General features: G+C 39.8%; 1 protein-coding gene across 1 annotated transcript in view; it reads left to right on the top strand.

Annotated features, from left to right (window-relative positions):
• Positions 1-25,069, top strand: part of LOC139459102 (sodium- and chloride-dependent GABA transporter 1-like) — a 29,344-nt gene extending 4,275 nt beyond the window's left edge. Inside the window, exons 4-14 of the mRNA XM_071240547.1 lie at positions 974-1,088; positions 1,322-1,454; positions 1,667-1,801; positions 2,053-2,156; positions 2,820-2,944; positions 22,188-22,300; positions 22,867-22,995; positions 23,275-23,374; positions 23,844-23,944; positions 24,229-24,396; positions 24,904-25,069. Coding sequence (XP_071096648.1) covers positions 974-1,088; positions 1,322-1,454; positions 1,667-1,801; positions 2,053-2,156; positions 2,820-2,944; positions 22,188-22,300; positions 22,867-22,995; positions 23,275-23,374; positions 23,844-23,944; positions 24,229-24,396; positions 24,904-25,041 — 1,361 coding nt within the window. The 3' untranslated portion in view covers positions 25,042-25,069. The remainder of the gene's footprint in view (positions 1-973; positions 1,089-1,321; positions 1,455-1,666; positions 1,802-2,052; positions 2,157-2,819; positions 2,945-22,187; positions 22,301-22,866; positions 22,996-23,274; positions 23,375-23,843; positions 23,945-24,228; positions 24,397-24,903) is intronic.
• Positions 25,070-25,783: the final 714 nt, after the last annotated feature.

The raw sequence follows: 25,783 nt of genomic DNA, 5'->3' as shown, positions 1-25,783 counted from the left end.
TATAGCAAAAGTTTAATGCCTTGTAAAACCACCGAGTGAACGATTCCCAGTGGTGACCCTCCTTTACTCGCATCACCATGCCCAAAAATGAATATTGTACAGAATACAAGAAATGTAAGACCACTGTAGGATACAGAATACAGGATACAGAATACAGGATACAGAATACAGGATACAGAATACAGGATACAGAAAGCTATTTCAATATTTTGAGAATAACTAAAGCTTATATCAAGAGTGAGTGAGTGAGTTAAAATTTTACATCGCATCGGCTATATTGCAGTCATATCGCGATGAGAACAAGGTAGTTACCATAATTAAAGACCTGTCGACGAAGAACAGTAAACCAGTCAGATAAATAACACAGTTTAGGTATAAAACAAACTCAAGCAATAATAAAACATAGAATTTTTCCGTAGATTAGTTCCTATAAATTAACACCAGGCTATAGACCACTAGCAACCAAAGTTAGACCACCTCACTGGGAATCATGGGGACTAACAGTGCTTTTGCTTCCTGCATGATTCCCAGCAGGAGTTATGCCATCACTTTGGTCACCAGTGGTTGAATGTAATGCTTAACCAATATTAAAAAAGGGAAGCACAATCAATACATTAAAACACCAGTTGATATTATAAACTTCAACATAGATGAACTTACGTGCCACTGTCAGGGGGACAATACTAATATCCAGACGTGCATGAACTCTGTCGCTATGTAATGATTTTTAGTGTGTTTAGCTGTTAACAGAATACCTTTGTGTGCCTAGAAGAAAGTTCATGTACCATTTTCTGATGTCACATGGCATAGTTCAGGTGGATTAGGTGCTTATAACGCCCCAAAGCAACATTAGTGAATCAGTAAATTGGAATGAAGCGAAATGTACGTGTCTCAACTGGTATGACATCCCTCAGCTTCATGTCTGCCTCTATTAGCGATACCAAGTGGAAATCTGTATTTCTCATCTCCACAGTTGCAAACACATCCAGTCACTTCAACCAATCGGACAACAATACCATCTCCAACACATCCTTTGTCATTAAAGGTTGGAAAAACGGATCTGTTACTGCAGCAGAAGAATTTTGGCAGTATGTGGATTTATTAAGTGTTTCCTATATATGTACCTATATATGTCACTTTAGAATGTCAGCCAAAAAAAGCTTTTGGGAAATTCTCCCCCATCAGAATGAGAGTTGAGAAGTATGAGTTGCTGTAAGTCTATGGTACCTCAGAATTCAAGTAAACAAGTTTAGTACGAAGCGATTGTGACATATTCCACCTTTCGAATTATTATTAATTCATTTGTATGTATTTCTTGTAGATACAAAGCGCTTGACATAACGAGGGGTCTGGAGTATCTCGGCCCAATCAAAATGGAGTTAGCACTTTGCCTACTTGCGTCGTGGGTTGTCGTCTTTCTATGCATTGTCAAAGGTGTTCGGTCTGTTGGAAAGGTTGGAACATTTTGCTTAGAAGTTACGAACGAAATCTGCAAGTTACAAAGTAAAACTTCATATCCGTTCGGATCGTGATACTTGAATTTAAGAAGAACGGTGTATTTAGTTTAAATTAAAGTTTTATATTTGAAATAGTTAAAATTTACTGTTATATGATGATATCTGACGTCACCCACGGCTGAATCCTGTGGCTCTTGCCCTCGTTTTAGGTTGTCTATGTGACAGCTACGTTGCCCTACGTCATCCTGATTGTTCTGTTGGTACGTGGCCTGACTCTCCCTGGAGGAACAGATGGAGCTCTCTTTTACATCACTCCAAACTTCAGTAAACTTCTGGACATACAGGTACGACGATAAGCAATTACATCCAAAAGGGGTGTGGTTCAAAGATGTTAAAGCGCATACGACGCTGTGAAAACGGATATACGAATTGCGTAAATGTTGACTTATGGCAGGAGATATCCGAAGCTTGGAATTAAAACCTATGCAGGTCACAAGATATCAATAAATCAGCAGAAAGTATAAGCAGATGGTGGAACATATAATGACATTATCACAAATGTTTCCATTTCACATAGTGTTCTCTTATTCATCAGGTGTGGCTTGAGGCGTGTCTCCAGGTGTTCTACTCCCTGGGTCCGGCCTGGGGTTGTATCATAACCATGTCGAGTTACAACAAATTTAATACAAACTGTCTCAGGTAAGTGAAAAACGTTTTGCGACAGTGATATACTCACAGTCGTAATCGCGTTGAAACGGACTCGACCTGTCAAGATCCTTTGTAAGTTTGTTGTTTCACGTCTCACTCCCAGTTTGCTGAGATCAAACTGTAACCCTTCTTGGGGTTTCAAGAGTATACGCTAATTAATCGTTGCAGTTATGGTTTATGGAATGATTGCACGCGTTGAACATGACGACATTTCCATATGCATATCTAATAAGTAAAAAGTAAACTTCGGCAACAGCTTCTTTGTTAAAACCTTTTTGTTTTATTGTTTTGTTGTTTCCCACCCCACTCCGCTCTGACACTGGAGTCAGACAAACCAGTGATTGATATTATGAGCAGCCTCACTCACTGTCGGGGTACGATGACCAATCAAGCCACAGGATCACGTATTCCTGGTGTAAATTAAACACAAAAATGCTCTTGTTTGGGTTTTGCCAATCTGAGCAGAAATTCTGACTCGTGTGCATAAAAGAAATAGATCAGAAAGGAGGGATCCCGATTGGTGCCCATGGGATTCCTATTGCTTGCCTAAATACTCAATCCCTATATGTTACATAGATGAATGGACATTTTACTTGTTCCAATTGTCTTTTTTATCAAGCAATTTATGTTGTGATGGTATGTTTGTGAATTCAGGAATGCTGTATTTTGCACATTTGTGTGTGAAGGAACCAGCATGTTTGCTGGTCTTGTAATCTTCTCAATTCTTGGATTCATGGCACATGAAGCTGATGTACCGATAATGGATGTCGTTTCATCAGGTACGCATACCCTATCGCTATATAATGATTGACGTATTTACCCGCCAATAGTAACTGATTACAAGTCTTTATATCGTCAAAGATTGATAGTTTAGAATCATTTCCCTTTCTTTGACGTTAATAAATGATAACATATTTTAAAATCTGTATTCATTTGCCGACCATTTAATAGTTTGTGCTGCAAGTTTGTGCTGAGAGTTCTTGGTTGTGTGTAAATCTAAAGGAAATATTATTTTCTGGAACAAATATCCCATAGAATTGTCAGTGTTACACATAAGGTTATAATATTCATTCATCCTGCCATAACATGTTGGAATGCAGTATGTAAATACAGTAGACACTGTGTGATCCGACATCTGTCAGCCCCTCATGATATCCTCTGAAGTGTTCACTCTGTATTCCGACATTCATGGTCCCTTGAGCAAATCCATTCTGTGTAATATGACAACAACAAAAGCGCAACCTTCAGTAAACACTCAATTGTTGTTTTGTCTTCGTATTCTTAAGTGACGACGTTTACTTGAAGTTTAGCTTGTGTATTTAGTACACCATCTTTAATAAACACTCAGTTTATGTTTACCAAGGATCAAGCTACAATGAACCAATTACGTTTTCATGCTTCGTGCAACTCGAGGTTTAATCGTTATTTTTTTCCGGAATTGATAGGCTGAATTACAGACTGAGTGAACCATTGAGGGTGCACTCAGCTGTGAAACTAATCCGAGATATTGACCCGTCCCGAGCACATTCCGATTGCAGTCTGCGGAATATATACTGAACCGCAAAAGAAACGTCACCCCAAGTAACATTGAATGAAAAGTTGTCATTTAGTGAGTGAGTGAGTTAAGTTTTAAGTCACATCGGCAATATTTCAGCCATATCGTGACTAGCAATGGTGAAGTATAATACATAGATTGAAGCTTATGTAAAAACCTGTCAACGAGGGACAGTAAAATAACTAGATATATCACAGAAATAAATGTAAAACTAGTATTTAATCATAAAATCAATAGCACTATACAAAACATGACAATATAAAAACGGGCTATAGATCGCCAGCAACTGAAGGTAGACCACCATGCTAGGGTCCATGGGGACTTACAGTACTTTTGCTACCTGCATGGACCCCAGCCGGATTTACATCATCCCTTCAGCTATTGGCGATTATGACAAATTTAGCCAAAGGTAAACGAACAGATATACTACTATTAAAAATGTGGTCAAAATAAATATACTTTGAAAGACGTGGTCTTACATATCCTCTCAGGGGGACAATAATTTTACACTACTTCAACCCCCTTCGAGGATACAGCCACTAACAATCTCAGTTATCAAATTTATTTTACCAATTATAAAAATTATACTATATACGAAACATATCAATCAAAATTTATGCAACAATTCAATTTCTTTTAAAAAGGCAATAATTAAATGAACACTGATATTAAAAAGAGCCTTTAATGTTGAAACAGTGAAATATTTATCCCTTGTGATGGAAAAATCAACACAATCAAGCAGGACATGCTTGACGGTGATTCTCTCATCACAAGGGATGCAAAATGGAGGATCCTCACCTTTTAAAAGATATTCGTGTGTATACCTGCTATGGCCAATACGACATCGTCGCATAATGACCTCTTCAAATCTGGACTGACAGCCCAAGTAGGTGTAACCAATATTTGGTTTAATTGCATGTAATTTATTGATACCGACTTGGGAGTCCCACTTCTTTTGCATAAGATCACAAATATAAGATCTGATTACAGGTTTAAAATCAGTGTATGGGATAAGAAGTGGTGTCACAGATTTGTTGAGTGCTGCTTTAGCAGCAGCATCAGCCATTGAGTTGCCTTTGATGCCCACATGACTGGGCAACCAACAAAAGACGATGTCATATTGGCCAGTAGCAAGTTCATTAAATAATTCAATGATTTTGATTAAAATTGGATGTTGACATGCTACGTTATGGATAGCCTGCAGGCAAGAAAGAGAATCGGAAAATATGATAAATTTCTTATATTTTGACTGTTTACTGATATATTGTAAAGCTGTTAAAATGGCATTTGCCTCTGCTGTGAAAATGGAACTAGTATCGGTTAATCTGGAGGAGATAATCCTGGATCCAATGACAGTGGCGCTGGCAACAGCGCCACTATCCTTGGATCCATCTGTAAATATAGATTTGTAAGTATTATATGTGTTTCTTAATTCATTATATTTTTGTTGATAAATAAGTGGATTAGTTTCCGATTTCTTTAAGTTAGTTAATGTCAGATCCACCTCTGGCTTTACTAACTGCCAAGGTGGAGAAGACAAAAGCTGCGTGGGGGCTATATCGTCAAGATTAATTTGAGCAGCTGAAATATCAGATTGAAGTCGTATTCCAAGTGGGGGGAGAACCGATGATTTTTTTTGATAGAGATTTTCATAGAGGGGGTTAAAAACACAGTCATATGCTGGATTCGAATTATTAGAGCATAATTTAGAGACATACTGTAAGGATAATTTAATGCGGCGTTGTTTAAGAGATGGCTCATCAGCTTCAACGTACAGACTGTGAATAGGAGAAGTTCGGAAAGATCCAAGACATAGTCTTAGACCTTGATGATGGATAGTATCCAAAAGTTTAAGGTTGCTTTTGCAGGCTCCACCATAGACGATGGAGCCATAATCCAGTTTAGAGCGAATTAGTGCTCTGTATAATTGGAGTAGGGTTTTCTGATCCCCTCCCCACTTGGAATTTGAAACAACTTTCAGTAGGTCAAGGGCCTTCAGGCATTTATTTTTCAAATATTTTATATGTGGTAAAAACGTTAAATGGTGGTCAAAAATAATACCCAGGAATTTAGCCTCTTTTACAACTTTAATCGGAGTGCTATCTAAAACTAACTCAGGGTCTTTATGAGGGTTGTATTTCCTACAAAAGTGTATACAATTTGTTTTGGATTTTGAAAATTTAAAACCATTTTCTAAACACCATTTATGTATCTTATTTAGACATAATTGTAATTGTCTTTCGATAGAATGCATGTTTTTACCACGACATGATATGTTAAAATCATCCACGAATAAAGATCCATCAATGGAGTCATTTAAAACCTTAGAGAGGCTATTTATTTTAATGCTGAACAATGTGACAGACAAAATACTGCCTTGTGGGACACCCTGATCCTGATTATAATGATCAGACAGGGTAGTACCCACACGGACTTGAAATTGTCTGTCAGATAAAAACTTGCATATAAATTGAGGCAAACGGCCTCGCAATCCAAAGTCATGTAAGTCTTTTAAAATACCGTGCTTCCATGTAGTGTCGTATGCTTTTTCTAGATCGAAAAAGATAGACACTGCATGTTGCTTATTTACAATGGCATTCTTAACGAATGACTCCAAACGAACTAAATGGTCAATGGTACTGCGATTTTTACGGAATCCACATTGGATATTTGTGATTAAGTTATTAGATTCTAAGTACCAGGTTAATCTGTTATTGACCATGCGTTCCATGGTTTTGCAAACGCAACTAGTCAATGAAATTGGTCGATAATTGGAAGGATCAGTATGATCACGACCAGGTTTAGGTATGGGAATTACAATAGCATCACGCCATGAAGAAGGAAATTCTCCTGACGTCCAGATTTTATCAAAGATCATCAAGAGGGTTTCTAAACAGGATTGCGGTAAATGTTTTAAGAGTTGATAATGTATATTATCAGACCCGGAAGCAGTGTCATGAGCTTGCCCAAGGGCAGTATTGAGTTCATGAATGGAAAAGATTTCATTGTAATCCTCCCCATTATCGGAATTAAAATTAATAGGTTTCTTTTCTTGTTGCTTTTGATATTTTTGGAATTGAGGGGCATAGTTCGAGGAGGAAGAATGTTGAGCCAGAGTTTCGCCAAGTTTGTTAGCAATATCAGAAGTATCAGTTAATAATTCATTCCCATTTTTAAGGTGGTGGACACTAGATTTAGAACCCTTACCTTTTATTTTCTTAATCATGTTCCATACCTTAGACATCGGCGTACGTGAATTTATCTTGGAGACATAATTTTGCCAAGATTGACGCTTGTTTTGTTTAAAAGTACGCCGTGCTTTAGCGTTTAATATTTTAAATTTATTTAAATTGTGGACCATAGGATGGCGACGGAAATAGTGTTCAGCTTTTTTCCTTGCCTTCCTAGCTAGTTTGCAATCATTGCTGAACCATGGTTTACGTATGTGAGGATTTGAGGAGGACTTCGGAATACATTCATCAGCTATTTTATTAAGTTCATCGGAAAAAAGTTTAATAGGATCGGTAACATCAAGAAAATCATCAGGTTTGAGTTGATTAGTGCAAAGGACTTCATATAAAGCCCAGTTTGCCTTAGTAAAATTCCATCTGGATGATGGAGGAATATCAGATGGTGTCACAGATTGTAAAATGGTAGGAAAATGGTCGCTTCCACATAGGTCATTGTGGACTGACCATTCAAATTCATCAAGTAAATTAGAGTCTACAACGGACAGGTCTAAACAAGAGTAAGTGCTAGTTGCAGGATGTAGATACGTGTGAGTACCATCATTGAAAATACACAAATCATTATTCAAGAGAAAATCCTCAAGTATCTTTCCTTTATTATTTGTGTCATTACTACCCCAAAGAGGGTTATGGCCATTCAAATCTCCCATGATAACACAAGGCTTAGGGAGTTGGTCATATAGTGCTTGAATATCAGACTGTCGAAGACAGTACGACGGTGGTACATACAATGAACATAATGTAAAAACAATATTTAATGTTACACGTACCGCAACAGCCTGAAGAGGGGTATTTAGAGGAACAGGACTGTGAATGACGCCCTGCCTCACCATAACAGAAGACCCTCCAGTTGCTTTATCCCCTGGAGGGGAAAAGCAATGGTAGGAGTCGTGCATTCGTAAATCAAATTTATCTGTTGCTTTCAGGAAAGTTTCCTGTAAACATAATGCTGATGGTTTTAAATCTTGAATGAGTAGCTGAAGGTCATTAAAATTATTCCGAAGTCCTCGACAATTCCATTGTATTAGGTTAGCTGAGCAACTCATGGTGGTTCGACTGGAGATCGTGAACGGGAGGAAGACCCTCTCCGTTGAATTGGCGGAGATGGGGTGATTTCCATATCTAGAGTGAGTGAGTGAGTGAGGTACTGCTTTACGTCACATCGGCAATATTTCAGCCATATCGTGACGAGAAATTAGATATGAAATATACAAATATTTAAACTTTATAAAAAGCTGTCATCAAAGGACAGTATGAGAACTAGAATATCACAGATAAGATTTAAAACTAGTTGCAGAACAGTTAAAAGCATTAAGTAGTAAGGAACAACACAATATAAAAATGGGCTAGAGATCGTCAGTAACTAAAGGGAGATCACCACACCAGGGACCATGGGGACTTACAGTGCCTTTGCTTCCTGCATGGACCCCGGTAGGATTTATACCATCCCTTCAGTCGCTGGCGATTATATGCAAGTTTAGCCATTGAATAAAACTAACAAATATACTACGAGTTAAAAGTCTGGTATGCATACAAATACTACGAATGGTTGGGGACTTACATACCCTCTTAGGGGGACAATAATTTTACGCTGCTTCAACCCCCCTCGAGGGTACAGCCACTCACAATCTAAGTTATTAATTAGCACTACCAATTAATAAAATAATACATTAAGCACATCAAAATTTATGGACAAGTTCTATTTCTTTTAAAAAACATAATATTAAACGAGAATTAACATCATTAAAAAGGTCCTTAATTGTTTTTACATTGAAATATTTATCCCTTGTGATGGAAAAATCAACACAGTCAAGCAGGACATGCTTGACTGTGATTCTCTCATCACAAGGGATACAAAACGGAGGATCCTCACCTTTTAGTAAATATTCATGAGTATATCTGCTGTGGCCAATACGACATCGTCGCATAATGACCTCTTCAAATCTGGACTGACAGCCCAAGAAGGTATATCCGATATTTGGTTTAATTTCATGTAATTTATTGATACCTACTTGGGCGTCCCACTTCTGTTGCATAAGATCTCGGATGTAGGATCGAATCATGGGTTTAAAATCAGTGTATGGGATCAGAAGTGGTGTCACAGATTTGTTGAGGGCTGCTTTAGCAGCAGTATCGGCCATTGTGTTACCTTTGATACCAACATGGCTTGGTAACCAACAAAAGACGATGTCATATTGGCCAGTAGCAAGATCATTAAATAACTCAAGAATTTGGATTAAAAGTGGATGTTTTGAAGACATATTTTTAATCGCCTGAAGGCATGAAAGAGAATCTGAAAACAGTATGAATTGGTTATGTTTAGATTGATTACCGATATATTTAAGTGCTGTAAAAATGGCGTTTGCTTCTGCAGTGAATATTGAACTGTTATCAGGTAAACGTGAAGAGATTGTTCTGGATCCAATGATAGTGGCACTAGCAACTGCGCCACCATCCTTGGATCCATCTGTAAATATAGATTTATAAGTGTCATAATTGTTTCTTAGTTGATGGTATTCTTGTTGGTATATCAATTGGTTAGTATCGGATTTCTTAAGTTTGGTTAATGTCAGGTCTACCTCTGGCTTTACCATTTGCCAAGGAGGAGATGAGAAAAGTTGAGTAGGAGCTATATCTTGGAGTTTAATATTCGAAGCTGATATTGCAGATTTTATTCTAATTCCGAGTGGGGGATTGAGTGCTGATTTCTTATTGTAAAGATCTTCGTAGAGAGGATGGAATATACATTCAAAAGCTGGATTTGACGGATTAGAATATAATTTAGTGATGTATTGTAGAGATAATTTTAGTCGGCGTTGTTTAAGAGAAGGCTCATCTGCTTCTATATAGAGACTGTGAATGGGAGACGTTCTGAAGGCTCCAAGGCAAAGCCTCAGACCCTGATGATGTATCGTATCTAGTTTTTGTAAATTACTTTTGCAGGCTCCACCATACACGATGGAGCCATAATCAAGTTTTGAACGGATCAGGGACCTGTACAAGTGCAATAGTGTTGTCTGATCCCCTCCCCACTTTGAATTAGAAACGACTTTCAACAAATCAAGTGCCTTCAGGCATTTAGCTTTAAGGTATTTAATGTGTGGTAAAAAAGTTAAATGGTTATCAAAAATAAGTCCCAAGAACTTGGCCTCCTTAACAACTTTGATAGGGGTGCCATTCAGAAATAGTTCAGGGTCCTTATGCGGTTTATATTTTCGGCAGAAATGTATGCAATTAGTTTTTGATTTGGAAAATTTAAACCCGTTTTCTAGACACCACTTGTTAATTTTATTTAGACATAATTGTAATTGCCTTTCAATTGTGCGCATATTTTTACCACGACAAGATAGATTAAAATCATCCACAAAAAGTGATCCATCAACTGAATCATTTAAAACTTTTGACAAACTGTTAATTTTGATACTGAATAAAGTGACAGACAAAATACTGCCTTGTGGGACACCCTGATCCTGATTATAATGATCAGACAGGGTTGTACCCACTCGGACTTGAAATTGCCTGTCTGTTAAAAACTGTGATATGAAATGAGGCAAACGGCCTCTTAATCCAAAATCATGAAGATCTTTTAAAATACCATGTTTCCATGTTGTATCGTAAGCTTTTTCTAAATCGAAAAAGATCGATACAGCATGTTGTCTATTTACAATGGAATTTTTAACGAATGATTCTAAACGCACTAAGTGATCGATAGTACTTCTGTTCTTCCGGAAACCACATTGTATATTGGTAAGAAGATTATTCGTTTCCAAGTACCACACTAATCGATTATTTACCATGCGTTCCATAGTTTTACAAACGCAGCTAGTGAGAGATATAGGTCGGTAATTTGATGGATCAGAATGATCCCGCCCAGGTTTGGGAATGGGGATAACAATGGCATTATGCCACGAAGCTGGAAACATTCCAGATGTCCAAATATCATCGAATATATTTAACATAGTTTCAAGGCATGATTCGGGCAAGTGTTTCAGCAGCTGATAATGAATATTATCAGCGCCTGCTGCTGTATCATGAGCTTGCCCTAAGGCAGTATATAGCTCATGTAGTGAAAATACCTCATTATAATCTTCACCATTATCAGATGTAAAATTTACTTTTTTCTTTTCCTGTTGGAGCTGATATTTTTGAAATTCAGGAGCGTAATTAGATGAAGAAGAATGATGAGATAAAGTTTCACCAATGCTATTGGCAATAGCAGATTTATCAGTTAACAAAGTATCGCCATCCTTCAGATGGTTAACTGTAGAATTTGATCCCTTGCCTTTGATCTTTTTGATCATGTTCCATACCTTGGACATAGGGGTACGAGAGTTAATTTTTGAGACATAAGTCTGCCAGGATTGACGTTTATTTTGCTTAAATAGACGTCTTGCCTTGGCATTTGAAATTTTAACATTATTTAAATTATGGACAGTGGGATGTTTACGGAAGTACTTCTCCGCCTTCTTACGACATTTCCTAGCTTGTTTGCAATTAGCATCAAACCATGGTTTACGAACACGTGGGTTGACAGAGGACTTAGGTATTGATTCATTAGCAATTTCATTCAGTTGATCTGAAAACAACTGAATCGGGTCAGTAACATTCTGAAAAGACGTAGGTTTTAATTTATCTTTGCATAAAGATTGAAATAAAGGCCAATCAGCCTTCACAAAATTCCATCGAGGTGAAAGTGGATCATCAGCGGGATTAATGGGCTTAAGCACCGTGGGGAAATGGTCACTCCCACATAGGTCATCATGGACGGACCATGAGAATTCATTTAACAAAACTGAATCCGTCAAAGACAGATCTAAAGATGAATAGGTACCAGTAGCAGGGTGTAAGTAAGTGTCGGAGTCGTCATTAAAAATGCAAAGATCGTTGTCGGAAACAAAATCCTCGATCACTTTTCCCTTTTGATTAATGGTTGAACTTCCCCATAGAGTATTATGCCCGTTTAGATCACCCATGATGACACAGGGCTTTGGGAGCTGGTCGTATAGTTTTTGGAGATCATTACGCTGAAGATTTGAAGAAGGAGGAATGTATAAGGAGCAAAGTGTGAAGGCAATATGCAGTGTAAGTCTAACTGCAACTGCTTGCAGAGTCGAGTCAAGCGGAACAGGACTGTGAACAACGCCCCGCCGCACTAAAATAGAAGCACCTCCAGTAGCTTTATCTCCCGGAGGAGAGAAGTAATGATATGAACTATACTGCTTTAAATCAAACTTATCTGTATTTTTAAGGTACGTCTCTTGTAAACAAATTGCTGATGTATTTAAATCACTTGTTAATAACTGCAGTTCATTAAAATTATGCCTAAGTCCTCTGCAATTCCATTGCATTATATTAGACAATTGAGTCATGGTGGCTCAATTGGAGATCGCTCGCGTGAATGTGAGGAGGAACTACTCCCCCGCCTGTCCTGTGAGGACAGAGTAACCTCCATGTCCAGAGGCCCAAAGGAGTTCTGTAAAGGAACCTCTGAAGGTGAAGGGACGATTGGCAGTTGTTTTTTCTTCAATTTCTTTTTTTCTTTATTCGACAAATGAACAACGACTGGTTGTTTGACTGACGTATGTGATGGTTTCTGAGACTGAATCTCAGTCTGAGAACCTGAACTGGAAAGACTGATGGTATGTATATCCTGAATGATTGGAACAGTATCAACTGGTTGATCTGACGTGACCCATGTCAAGTCAGTCTGACACGAAATAGTAGATGTTGTAACAGAGCGGGAGACTGCAGCGGAGTAAGAAATAGTTGAGGGGGTAGTGGTCTGAATTTTGAATAGTTTTTTGGCATCCAGGTAGGATATGTTTTTTTCACATTTTATTTTCATTATTTTGGATTCCATTTGCCACACAGGGCAAGATTTGGATGAAGCAACATGTGGGCCTGAACAATTTGCACACTTCAGATCATGATCACAGTCAATGCTCTCATGGTTGTCACCACAACGATGACATACCACAGAGTTATGACAGGATTTTGAGCCATGACCGAAATGTTGGCACTTGTAACATCGGAGCGGATTGGGGACATACACATCCACTCCGATGTTCATATAACCTGCTTTTATGGACTGTGGAAGGGAAGTTTGGGCAAACGTCATGAGATAGGTATTGGTGTTCGTGATGACACCGTCTTTCTTGATCGTGAAACGTTTAACAGCGGTTACAGCCTGGTCTTCCAATTCAGTAGCAATTTCATCCTCAGACATGTCGGACAGACATCGAGCCCTGTCACGAACAATGCCTCGACAAGAGTTTAAAGTTCTGTGCACAGACACAGCAACCTCAATATTGGCAAATGTAGATATAGACAACAGATTGAGAGATTGCTGTCTCCGTGCACACTCCACCAGAAGCGAACCACTACGGAGACGGGTGACGTTCTTGACCTCACCACAAATCCCGGACACAGCCTTAGAAATGGCAAAAGGATTTAATTTGATAGGCAGCTTATCAGCAGCCTCAATAACCAGGAATCTAGCCCAGGTATCAATATTTTGAGAAATACTTCCAGACGAAATTTCAATGTCTTCTAATCGTCTCTTTTTTTCATTGCGAGATGAACCAGATTGCTGTTGAGCCATGATGAAAGAATATGATTCAGCACCCCTGTTCCCCACCCGCCATCGAGTGTCAACAAGGACAGTGTTATATCGCACCGGACATCCAGGATGCAAACACCAGGGATACAGGGATGCTATACTCCAGCAAATATGACTTGAATAGCTATATTTATCTACCAGATTTAGTGCCAGGCAGGTTCAGTCCAAGACAAGAAACTGGAGACATACAGAATACAGAGGTCAACATCACCAGATTGGCCCATGAGCCACCGCCTTCTGGCGTAAGACTCTAGGCAATTTATTCCATCCAAAATTGTTAGTTCATACAAGTTATGCATGGCCAAGATCAAAATATACATTAAATACAACACAGGCGTGCATATACAATATTACGCACAGGGCCTGGCATGACCAGCCGATTGATAAGACCGGGCCCATCTTACCACCCGTCTAGGCGAAGTAAGGGTCGAAGTAGTGTGTTGGGCAAAGGAACACTGTTCCTGGAACCAGTGCCCTCAACTACCAGACTCCCGTCCTCCGCCGACACAGGGACGCAACCCACGGCAAACGGGCTGCCCACTTTGGTCGCCTCTTACGACCAGCAATGGGGTGCTGTGGAAATATTCTACCCCGGTTCCACACGGGGGAAGAGCTATTAGCGCTACCCAGCACTCACCACGAGGAGGTTGCTCTTCACGAGTGCCTCCATATCTAGAGGTTCAAAGGGGTTATGAACCTCCAGAGGGACTGTCAATGGTAAAGGCACCACAATGTTTTTCAGGGCCTTAGAATCTTTTTTCTTTTGTCGTTTTCTTTCTTCTTTGGACATAGACACATTTTTCATTTCAGGGATAGGTTCAGGTGCAGGAGCAGATTCTGGCAGAGGTTCTGTAGAAAGTACAGTTTGTGAAGCTGTTGAAGATGAAACGTTTGTCTTGGCAGTATTAACTGGAAACAAAAGGGTCTGCTCGTCTGAGACCCAGTTAATAGCTGTTTGGCATGCAGCATCTACTTTGAGTGGAGACGAGGAGACCGCAGCAGAGTAGGTCAACATGCTAGAGGAATTGGGTGACTCTTGGTTTAATAAATTCTTAGCAGCTGTGAATGAAATGTCGTTAGTGTGTTTTATTTTTAGAATTTTTGTTTGTCTCACAAAACAGGGGCAAGATTTAAAGGAAGACATGTGATCGCCGCTGCAGTTTGCACATTTGATGGTATCTGTGCAGTCTGTGCTATCATGGGACTTACTGCAGCGTGAGCAAACAGGCGAGTTACGGCAAGATTTCGCACCATGTCCAAACTGTTGACATTTGAAACAACGGAGTGGATTTGGTATATATACATCCACTCCGATGTTAAAATACCCTGCTTTAATAGATGTTGGAATCTTCGTGAGAGCAAACGTGAAGAGATAAGTATTTGTTTTTATGAAATTCTCACCATCTTTCCTTGAGAATCTTTTCACAGAGGTCACGCCTTGATTCTTCAGCTCTGTTGCAATCTCCTCCTCAGACATATCAGAAAGACATTTCGCACGGTCCCGTACAATGCCACGACATGAATTCAGAGTCTTGTGCACTGAGACAACAATCTCAGTATTTGCGAAATGATGTGCCTGGAGCAGATTTAGAGATTGTTGTCTCCGAGCACATTCCACAAGCAAGGAACCGGACCGGAGACGAGTAACATTTGAAACATTTCCACAGATGCCTTCAATTGATTTGGAAATTACAAAGGGGTTGAGTTTCAGGGGCTGACCATCAACTCCTTCTACAACAAGAAATCGTGGCCATGAATCGATATTTGGTACAGTATCTTCATCAGAAGATATTGCAATATCTGTGTCTACATGCCTCCTTTTAGTTTTAGATCTAGAACCAGAGTGAAGGGTGCCATGATGAAAGAAAGATGTTCCACACCCCTGCTCCCCACCCTCCATGGAGTGACAACAAGGACAGTGATGTAGTGGAAACCGACTACAAACACCAGGGCTACAGGGGTGCTATACTCCAGCAAAAAGGACACAGGTAGCTATTTTAGTCAAACAGGGTTAAAAGTCAGACTGGTTCCGCCCAAGACAGTTATCTGATGACAAATAGAACCCGGAGGTCATTGATGCCAGATTGGCCCATGAGCCACCGCCTTCTGGCGTAAGACTCTAGGCAATGTATTCAATCCAAAATTGTTAATTCATACAAGTTATGAATGGCCAAGACCAATATATACATTAAATACAACACAGGTGTGTATATACAATGTTACATACAATGTTACGCACAGGGCCTGGCATGACCAGCCGATTGATAAGACCGGGCCCATCTTACCACCCGTCTAGGCGAAGTAAGGGTCGAAGTAGTGTGTTGGGCAAAGGAACACAGTTCCAGGAACCAGTGCCCTCAACTACCAGAATCCCGTCCTCCGCCGACACAGGGACGCAACCCACGGCAAACGGGCTGCCCACTTTGGTCGCCTCTTACGACCAGCAATGGGGTGCTGTGGAAATATTCTACCCCGGTTCCACACGGGGGAAGAGCTATTAGCGTTACCCAGCACTCACCACGAGGAGGTTGCTCTTCACGAGTGCCAAGTTGTCATTTAAATACTGGGTAAGTTTGGTCAAAGTTTCTAAAAATTAACATTACCTTGTCCGGAAAAATGAAATGTGATGATAAAAAACAAATCAGATGGCAATAAAACCGATCGCCCAAACGCATCACGGCAATGGCCATGGTAACCCGATGCACGTGAGTTCCGTGCAAATTGAAATGCACATGCGTTGCCCCATTTCTTGCCCTATTAAAATCCACCCCGATCGGATAACATTCATTCGTTATTGAATTGCTACCACATACCAAGATTGACAAGAAATCAGCGACACCAAGCTCTTGGACGATTGCAAGCTGGACAAACCGCCCGGCAAGAAGCCATTGCATTTCAAGTCCACGTAAGGACCATTTACAGACACCAGCAACGGTACCAGACCACCAACACTAAAGATGACCGACCAAGTAGTGGAAGATCAAGGGTCACCACCTGACGTCAGGGTCGTCAGATAATAAGACAGCACCTTCAAGATCGCTTTGTTAATGCTGCGGAAACTGCTCTACAGACCAGCAACACATTAGTACGGGCACCGTGCGTCGACCATGGACGAGCAGACACCTCCACTGTCACAGGCCACACCGAGGACCCATTCTGACACCACGTCATCGCCGGGACCGTCTTCAGTGGGAAACACAGCACCAGCTTTTACACCACCCGCAGTGGAGAAGAGTTCTCTTCTCAGACGAGAGCCGTTGCTGAATCTCAACAGCAGATGGCAGAGACGCCGTGGGGAACGTTATTCGGATGCTTGTGTTGTTGAAAGAGACTTGTTGGGTGGTCGGAGCATCATGGTGTGGGGTGGAATTGGTCTTGCACAGAGGTTCGTCCCTGTGGTCTTCCAGAACATCGGTCCAGGGAGAGGCAATGGTGTCACAGCAGCTCGGTACATTAATCAAGTCTTGAGACCACACGCCATACCTCATTCTGCACGTCGCCGCAACCACGAGTTTCAGCATGATAACGCCCGTGCCCACACTGCGAGAGCAACAAGAGACTTCCTTAAGCAGAATGGAATCAGAACCATTTAGTCCCGATTTTAGTCCCATTGAGCACCTGTGGGACGAGATTCAAAGACGGCTGAATGACGTCCGACCAAGGCCGACAACTGCAGCTGAACTGCGTCAGGCGTTCCTCAGAGTGTAGGCTCAAGTGCCTACGGCCTTCATCAACCGCCTCATCCATTCCATGTATCGACGTTGCCCGGCAGTCATCAATGCACATGCGGACACACGACATACTGACTTGTGATGCCATTTTCTCAGAGACTAGTGTTTAACTTTAAGAACATTTGACACTTTAATTTCAACTTTTATGATCAGTTTTGCCAAGTTGCATCTTTTTAATATGTCTCAGAGTGTGTTTTCAGTGTTTGGACAAATAAGGTTTCTCATTTATCCATCCATGTTGACGTTTCTTTTGCGGTTCAGTATTTATACCTCTTCACCAAGATTTCGTAAATACAACATAATGATGAATCCACTCTAATAATACTCTGTCTATCAAGCCTCCACTATCACCATACACACTATCCGGTTGATAGTTTTGGGGAACGGCTGTCCAAGTCCTCTATGGCACCGCCATACGCTGGGCAAAATTGCGTCCTTAAGCGTTTCAGGAACCTATGATCTGGGTTCGAATCCTAGATCAGCTCGAACAAAGTGTTGGTTTGTCAGCACCATATGATCGTGCGTTTCACCTAAGAGATAAACGTCTAAGAACTGCATAAAAATACTTCGATTGATGTGGAACTTACATACCCTCTTATGGGGACAATTATATTACGCTACTTCAACCTCCCTCGAGAGTACCGCCACTAACAATCTAAGTTATTAATTAGCACTACCAATTGTTAAAACAATACAGTAAATACATCACAGTTTATGAATAAGTTCTATTTCTTTTAACAATCATAAAGCGTTCGCTCAGCACGCCGAAGACCCGGGTTCCGTGATATTGCTGGAATATTGCTAAAAGCGGCATAAAACAATACTCACTCACTCACTCACTTTAAGAAACATAGCATTAAATGAGAACTAACTTTACTAAAAAGGTCCTTGACCGTTTTTGCGCTGAAATATTTATCCCTTGTGATGGAAAAATCAATACAGTCAAGAAGGACATGCTTGACCGTGATTCTTTCATCACGGAGATACAAAACGGAGGATCCTCACCTTTTAACAAATACTCATGTGTTTATCTCACCACTTCTTCTGCATTAGGTGTTTGATATAGGATCTAATAACAGGTTTATAGTCACTGTATGGTAGTAGAAGTGGTGTCACAGATTTGTTGAGTGCTGCTTTTGCAGCAGCATCAGCCATAGTGTTACCAGTGATACCAACATGGCTTAATAACCAACAAAAGACGATGTCATATTGGCCAGTAGCAAGATCATTAATTAATTCGAGAATTTGGATAAAAAGTGGATGTTTATAAGACACATGATAATCTGAAAGATAATGAATTGTTTATGTTTAGATTGGTTATTTATTAAGGCAAACGGCCTCGCAATCCAAAGTCATGTTAATCTTTTAAAATACTGTGGTGTCGAAAAAGATAGACACTGAATGCTGTTTGTTCACAATGACATTCTTAACGACTGACTCCAATCTAACTAAATGGTCAATGGTACTGCAATTTTAACGGAATCCACATTGAATATTTGTGATTTAATTATGTTAATCTATCATTGACCATGCGTTCCATGGTTTCTCAGACAACACAACTTATATCCAAGGTACTTTTAACGCCTTAAAGACCGGCGGTAATTGGTGTTAATTACCAGGGTATAGCCAGTCGCGTACCTCTTCTTCTGAACTACGGTAATCCCCTCGTTCTTTGGTGCTGACTGTCTGGGATGAGCGAGGGGTACAATGTCATTACCCGAGGGCCTTGGACCTATTACCGTAGTTCCTCCAACAAGCACAAAGAGTGATCTTCGTTTAACAGCTTTTATTCCCACTTTGTGTTGACGGTCAACCCACTCTATTTGTCACTTAATTATGAGACTTCGGCCGCAAGGCTTCAGTCTCAGTCGAAATGCTTGTGCCTAGGTTTGGTTTCTGGTTCGAAAGATCGTGACAACAAGCCGAGAGCGGAGTACCAGTCCAGATGTAGTCTCCCCAGGCGCAGCCGCTACCTAGCCGCTCTCTAGCCGTCTCTAGCCGTTGTCTAGCTGTTCTCTATTCGTTCTTAGCCGTTCTCTCGATTTAGGGCTTTTGCCCCTTTTTAAACCGGTACCTACGTCACAGCTCTACTCTTTTTTCCATCCATCATTGTTCAGCCACCTTTCCCCTCTACACTAGATCAGTCAAACCCACTCTTATCTAATAACCAGCACCTTATTCGGACTTGCCATGATGTAGCTTCTCACCCTTTTGGAATTCGAACTATTCCACCTCAATACCATATGTCTCAAGACCCTGACGTTTCCGTCCCTCTCATCTGTGTTCCACTTTTTATCTATTTCGGCATCTGGTTAATCGTTTTTCATTAATGTATACCTGTATACTACCCTCACCCTTGGTTACTCGTGGCCAAGTATGTTTCCCGTAGTCTTCAGCTATCAGAGCTGCCCGTCTCGTATATATATCAATGTGTTATGTTTACATCTTACTGGTTTCAACTCCTCTTCTTGACCTGTATATACAATCACGTAGGTGTCTTAATGAATTGTTAATTACTTTAATTAGTTGTTAATTACTGTACTTTTATGCCTATAATACGACCCCCGTTCTGGCGAAGAGTGTGTCCCCACACTCTGAGATAGTGCCAATTCTTGTTATATTATCTGGTATATATTCCCTCTTATTTCTATGACCTATTGATTTAACTACCCTTTAATTATCTAAATATGTATTACACTTTCATGCCTATAATACTTATACAGCACCTTCACCCTCAGCACTGCTATTGCTTTCGGTCCTCGACTATTTAAGGTGTGGTGTAGCTTTGCATTTGATGCTACTGACCACAACAAACTTCTGAATCCTTGAGGATTTTGGTATGCATGATCATGCTCTAGGCAGGTCCGTGTCTGATATATCACTCTGTTTTTTAATGGTCATTTTTCCTGTCCAGTACATTTCAGCTGATAGAGTAGTGAAATACGCTCCTGACTGGTGCACTCTAATCAATTATAAACAATCTTGTTCAAAACACAGCTGCTAGGATTGTCTCATACTGTAGCAAGTATCATCACATAACCCCAATCCTTTACTACTTACACTGGCTTCCGGTGGCACGGGTGGCACAGTCGTCTAAAGAGCCGCGTTTCGCCGTGCAGAGTTGCTTCACCTGGGGCACGACAGAAACCTATGATCGTTGGTCCTGTTTCTAGGTTTGTCCATACCCGTGTTCGTGGGTTTCACCTGAAGAGGTAAACGTCTGAGACCTGTTAAGAGGTAAACGTCTGAGACCTGCATCACTTCGAGCTTTCCTCCGACATTTTGCTGACACGCTGTTATATAACTGAAATACTGTTAAAAGCGGCGTCAAAACCAACTCACTCACTCACTCACTACACTGACTTCCAGTTCGTCAGAGGATATGTTACATTCTCTGTCCCGTCCACTGATACTTATACAATAAGCTCTAGAATATGTTAACTAGTTTACTAAATACACTACGATGCTATTTACGAATAAATGTATCCATAGGACAACCCCGATCTGTAATTGTGTTCAGCTTTAACCTCGCGATTGGCTATTGAAAATGGACCACTGGCACAACCTCATTGACAACGAGACCCGTGAAGATGCGGGGTAGAATAGGTCTCCAGCAACCCATGCTTGCCGTAAAAGACGACTATGCCTGTCGTAAGAGGCAACTAACGGGATCGGGTGGTCCGGCTCGCTGACTTGGTTGATGCACGTCATCGTATCCCAATTGCGCTGATCGATGCTGATGATGTGAAGCACTGGATTGTCTAGTCCAGACTCTATTATTTACAGACCGTCGTCATATAGCTGGAATATTGCTGAGTGCGACGGTAAACAACATGTAACTGAAACTGAAACATTGCCAACGAGATCTTCAGCAACCCATGCTTGCCATAAAAGCGACTATGCTTGTCGTATGAGACGACTAACGGGATCAGGTGGTCAGGCTCGCTGACTTGGTTGAAGCATGTCATCGATCCCAAATGCGTAGGTCGATGCTCATGATATCAATCACTGGAAATAGAGTTGTTTGAAAAGATTTGCTTGCTATGTGTTATAAGATATGAATGTTTTAAACTTGGTAGATTAAATTAGCAATTGAGATTGTTAGTGGCAGTATCCTTGTAGGGGGTTAAGGTGCTGTAAATTATTGTCCCCCTGAGAGGATACGTAAGTTGCACATCATTCAAAGTAGTTTCAGGCCTACCATGATTTAATCGTAGTATATTTGTTAGATTTATATTGATGGCTAAAGCTGCATACAATCGCTAGCAGCCGAGGGGATGGTGTAAATCCTGCTAGGGTCCATGCAGGTAGCAAAAGTACTGTAAGTCCCCATGGTCCCTAGTGTGGTGATCTAAGTTCAGTGGTTGCAATTAGCGATCAATAGCCTGTTTTGATCATGTATTGTGTATCGTTACATCTTTTTATAGTTCAATGCTAGTTTATATTCATATCTGTGATAGTCTAGTTTGTTTTACTGTCCTTTGTTGACAGGTTTATATATTGTCAAAATGTCTTTATTATTGATGTATAAATTGATCTCGTCATTTTATGGCTGAAATATTGCCGTTGTGACGTTAAATCTTACCTCACTCACTCACTATAATCTACAGACCGCCTTCATAGAGCTGGAATATTGCTGAGTGCGGCGTAAAACAACAAACAAACAAACAAACCATCCATGAATACTGCCGTAGCATTGCGTGATAGGCTATTTACATTTATACATTTATGTATTCATACGCAATGGTTTTGTGTGACTTTTAAGTTATCTGTTGGAATAAGATAACTCATTTTGACCAATCAGAATCAAGAATTCTGCAGTAGTGGAATAGCAAGGTTATCCAACCTTAAACATGTTGCATGTTCTAGGACCTGGATTGGGCTTTGTGATCTACCCAGAAGTCCTTGCACAACTCCCGGTTCCTCAGCTGTGGAGTTTCATCTTCTTTATCATGCTCATCATGCTGGCACTGGATTCCATTGTGAGTATTTTTGATATAATCACTAGGCATACTTTTTATGCTGTACTAAGAAGGTAGTTTTGCTGGCTCTAGAAAAAGGTAAAGTAAAGAAATGCTTATGCATATACTTACCGAGATTAGATATGTTTCCTTTTGTTGTGATATTTCAAACATTGACTAGAACTGTGTTAGCAGGTATATACTCAATCCAGGGAAGTTTCCAAATGGACAGAATGACACAAATACCCACTAACCCTAACCTCAAAACCATGGCTTCGATACCAGTTGTCTGAGACTGACATTTCAACTATAATTAAACTGCATTGTAAAGTATGTGTGCTCTGCAATCTTATTGGTACTTGTAATTGGGCTGGATCCCGGAAATCTTTTGATGTATGTCATTTTTATGTCAATCCCAAACTTAAAAATTCGTGACATTGACATCACACCAATTAAATATTAACGACTGAGTTCTCTTTTTCCTCATTTTATTTACCATACGGGGGTTATATCATGAAGCATTAAATCGTGGCGTTTTGGGATTCCAGATGTCACCAGTCTTATATCGCATGTTATCTTATTTCCAGTTCTCTGCAGCTGAAACTGTGATAACCGCTATCGTAGATGAGTTCCGTTTCTTGTTGAAGTGGAGACTGTTGGTGACAGCTGTCTATTGTTCAGTGTCCTTCCTAGCTGGCCTTGTTTTGACGACTGAGGTTTGTTACTAGTATAGTATTCAAATCTAACTGAATGTTTACGCTAACGACGTATGGTATGATAGATTCTCTACAACTTAATTGATCAATTGAGGTGAAAACCTACCTTTAATTTTTGGGGCGGTTGGGTAGCTTAGCTTAAAATGTTACTTCAAACGCATAACACGAGACAGGAACGTGAATACAATGTCTGAAGCGCTTTTCCCTCAGGTTATTTGAGACATCATAACTATCATGAGATGGTACACTATTGTCATGATTTTCCCCCTTTACTTTCAGGGAGGTGTATACGTTTTTCAGTTATTAGACTGGTACCTCTTCTCTATTTTCCTCATATTCTGTGGTTTTATGGAGTGTGTAGTTGTTTCCTGGATCTATGGTAAGTGCTGCGGACTTAAAAGTATGTAAAATGAATTCATGAATGCTTAATATATGCCATCTCTAGACAGCGATACTGTCAGACCCTCGCCTTCAGTGCACCGCTGGTAACGCGTTCCTCAAACATTATGAACAGAAACATCTAGATAATTGCATTAATGTCTAATGTAACAATACACACTTTATGAATGACTATAATCGAACACTGGTTTGCAACCAACACATAGTTTTAAAGCTACGTTAAGACCCCTTCTAAAGGATATTCCGTTATACGAAAGATTCCCTATCATTGTTAATTTAAAGAGGCATCTCTGCATATGTTCATTACAACAAGATCAGCTTAGTATGACCCTTTTCCATGTCAAATCTCTTAGTCTAAATATCCAGGCACAGATGTAATATTCATAACATTTCTAAACCGTGTGTGACGTGATAGCAGCTGGGTGTATGATATACGCTTCATATTCAAGGTGTGGATCGCTTCAGCGATGACATTCAGATGATGATTGGCAGACCAGCGCCTCTGTTCTTCAAGATCACGTGGTGTTATGTTACACCAGCCATGCTCCTGGTGAGATTTTGCCAGTTTGATAACGTCATGATGCCACATGATAAATGATGCATGAACAAAAACCCGTGTTCTTGTGAGCAAATTGTTTTTGACTGAAATATTACCAACGAGAAGGACTACCTTCATCACATGTATCACATAGTTCTAAGCTTAGTCCTAAGTCTCTTTCTGCAAACGATGTTAACAGTCAAGCTCAGACTCATTGATAATTTAAAGCATACTGTAATACCTGAAATTATGAAAGCAGAAGAACATATATTTCAAGAAATTATTTATATTTTCAGACAACCCTAATTTTCACCTTGACTCAGTACAAACCTCCAACATATGGGAAGTATGTCTTCCCGGACTATGCTTCAGGCATTGGTTGGTGTATAGCAGCCATCCCAATGCTGCCAGTCTGCTTGATGATGGTTGTCGCTATTGCCCAGGGAAAGGGGGACATTCGGCAGGTAACTAGCACAGTATTTTCGCAACGTGTTTTTATGTTTTCTCAAATATGGTTGAATATTAGATAGTTGATATAAAAACCAAACAAAGAGCACTTATAATAATCATTTCACGAGCATAATGGCATTGATACTGACATAAAAATGATGATCGATGTAATTTCGATAGTGTTAACTTCTTGACGGGGCTTCAATATAATAATCTACAATTTATCTACAGCTAATGATAAAGATACAGTACATTCAAGTGTGCATGCAATTGATTGTAATGGCACCGTATCATAATCTTTATGACACTCGTTTCATAAAATCAATATGACACGCGTTTCATAAAATCAATATAACACGCGTCAAGATTTTAATCTCCATATATGTGTGGGGGAATTAAGTCGCATCCTACGACAAGCTATAGTGTGCTGGAGATATACTCTAACCTGTGTTTCCACCGAGAGCAGTGTCTTTTATTTTATGCATGCAAGCAAATTCATAATACTGATTATTGTATTTCAGAGGATAAAGACGTCCTTAGAACCAGATGCAGCATGGGGACCCAGTAATGCCCATTATCGCACGTGTTACTTAAAGAAACGAAAACGACCCAAGTCACTGAAACGCGTCTTCATTTCTTCAGTGTCATGTCGATCGTAGACGGATAGAGTATTGAGAAGATACTGTTCTTAAGATTACGAATTAGAAGGTGAATTTTACATGAACAAATGTTCAAAATCGTAAACTCAAACGTACGGTAATGCCTGCTAGTGTCCAAATTGTCACATATTACCTAGTTTTAAAATTATTCCTGTACGCATTCTTTCTTACATGCCTTTCTCCAAAATTATATGATCATCTTAGATAATATCTTTGAGTTGAAGTGCCAGTATTTTATGACATTTTATACCATTATCTCATTATCAAATATAATTTGACTTTAACTCCCAAATGAATAAAAAACACCTTTTATAATTTTTAAGCTTGTATCTGGTGGATCTGGTCTAGTTTAAAATAATTGGTCACATTAAGTGGAATTTCTTATTTGAGTGTGTGAGGTAAAGTTTAACGTCACATCGGCAATATTTCAGCCATATCGTGACGAAACAAAATCTGACATTTACATCATCCCTTCAGCTGTTGGCGATGGCTGACAAATTTAGCCAAACATTAAAATAACACATATGCTACGAATAAAAACGTGGAAGAAATAAATATACTTTAAAGACGTGGTCTTACATACCCTCTCGGGGGGACAATAATTTTACACTACTTTAACCCCCTTCGAGCATATAGCCACTAACAATCTCAGTTACTGATTTATTCAACCAATTTATAAAAATGAATTTATTTATTTACAAAACATAATCAAAATTTATGAATCAATTGAATTTTCTTTTAA

The sequence above is a fragment of the Haliotis cracherodii genome, unplaced genomic scaffold (genome assembly GCF_022045235.1).
Source record: "Haliotis cracherodii isolate W230 unplaced genomic scaffold, xgHalCrac1.p SCAF_13, whole genome shotgun sequence".
Classification (NCBI taxonomy): domain Eukaryota; kingdom Metazoa; phylum Mollusca; class Gastropoda; order Lepetellida; family Haliotidae; genus Haliotis; species Haliotis cracherodii.
Note: the sequence above shows the minus strand (reverse complement) of the source record. Positions and strands in the feature narration are given on the sequence as shown.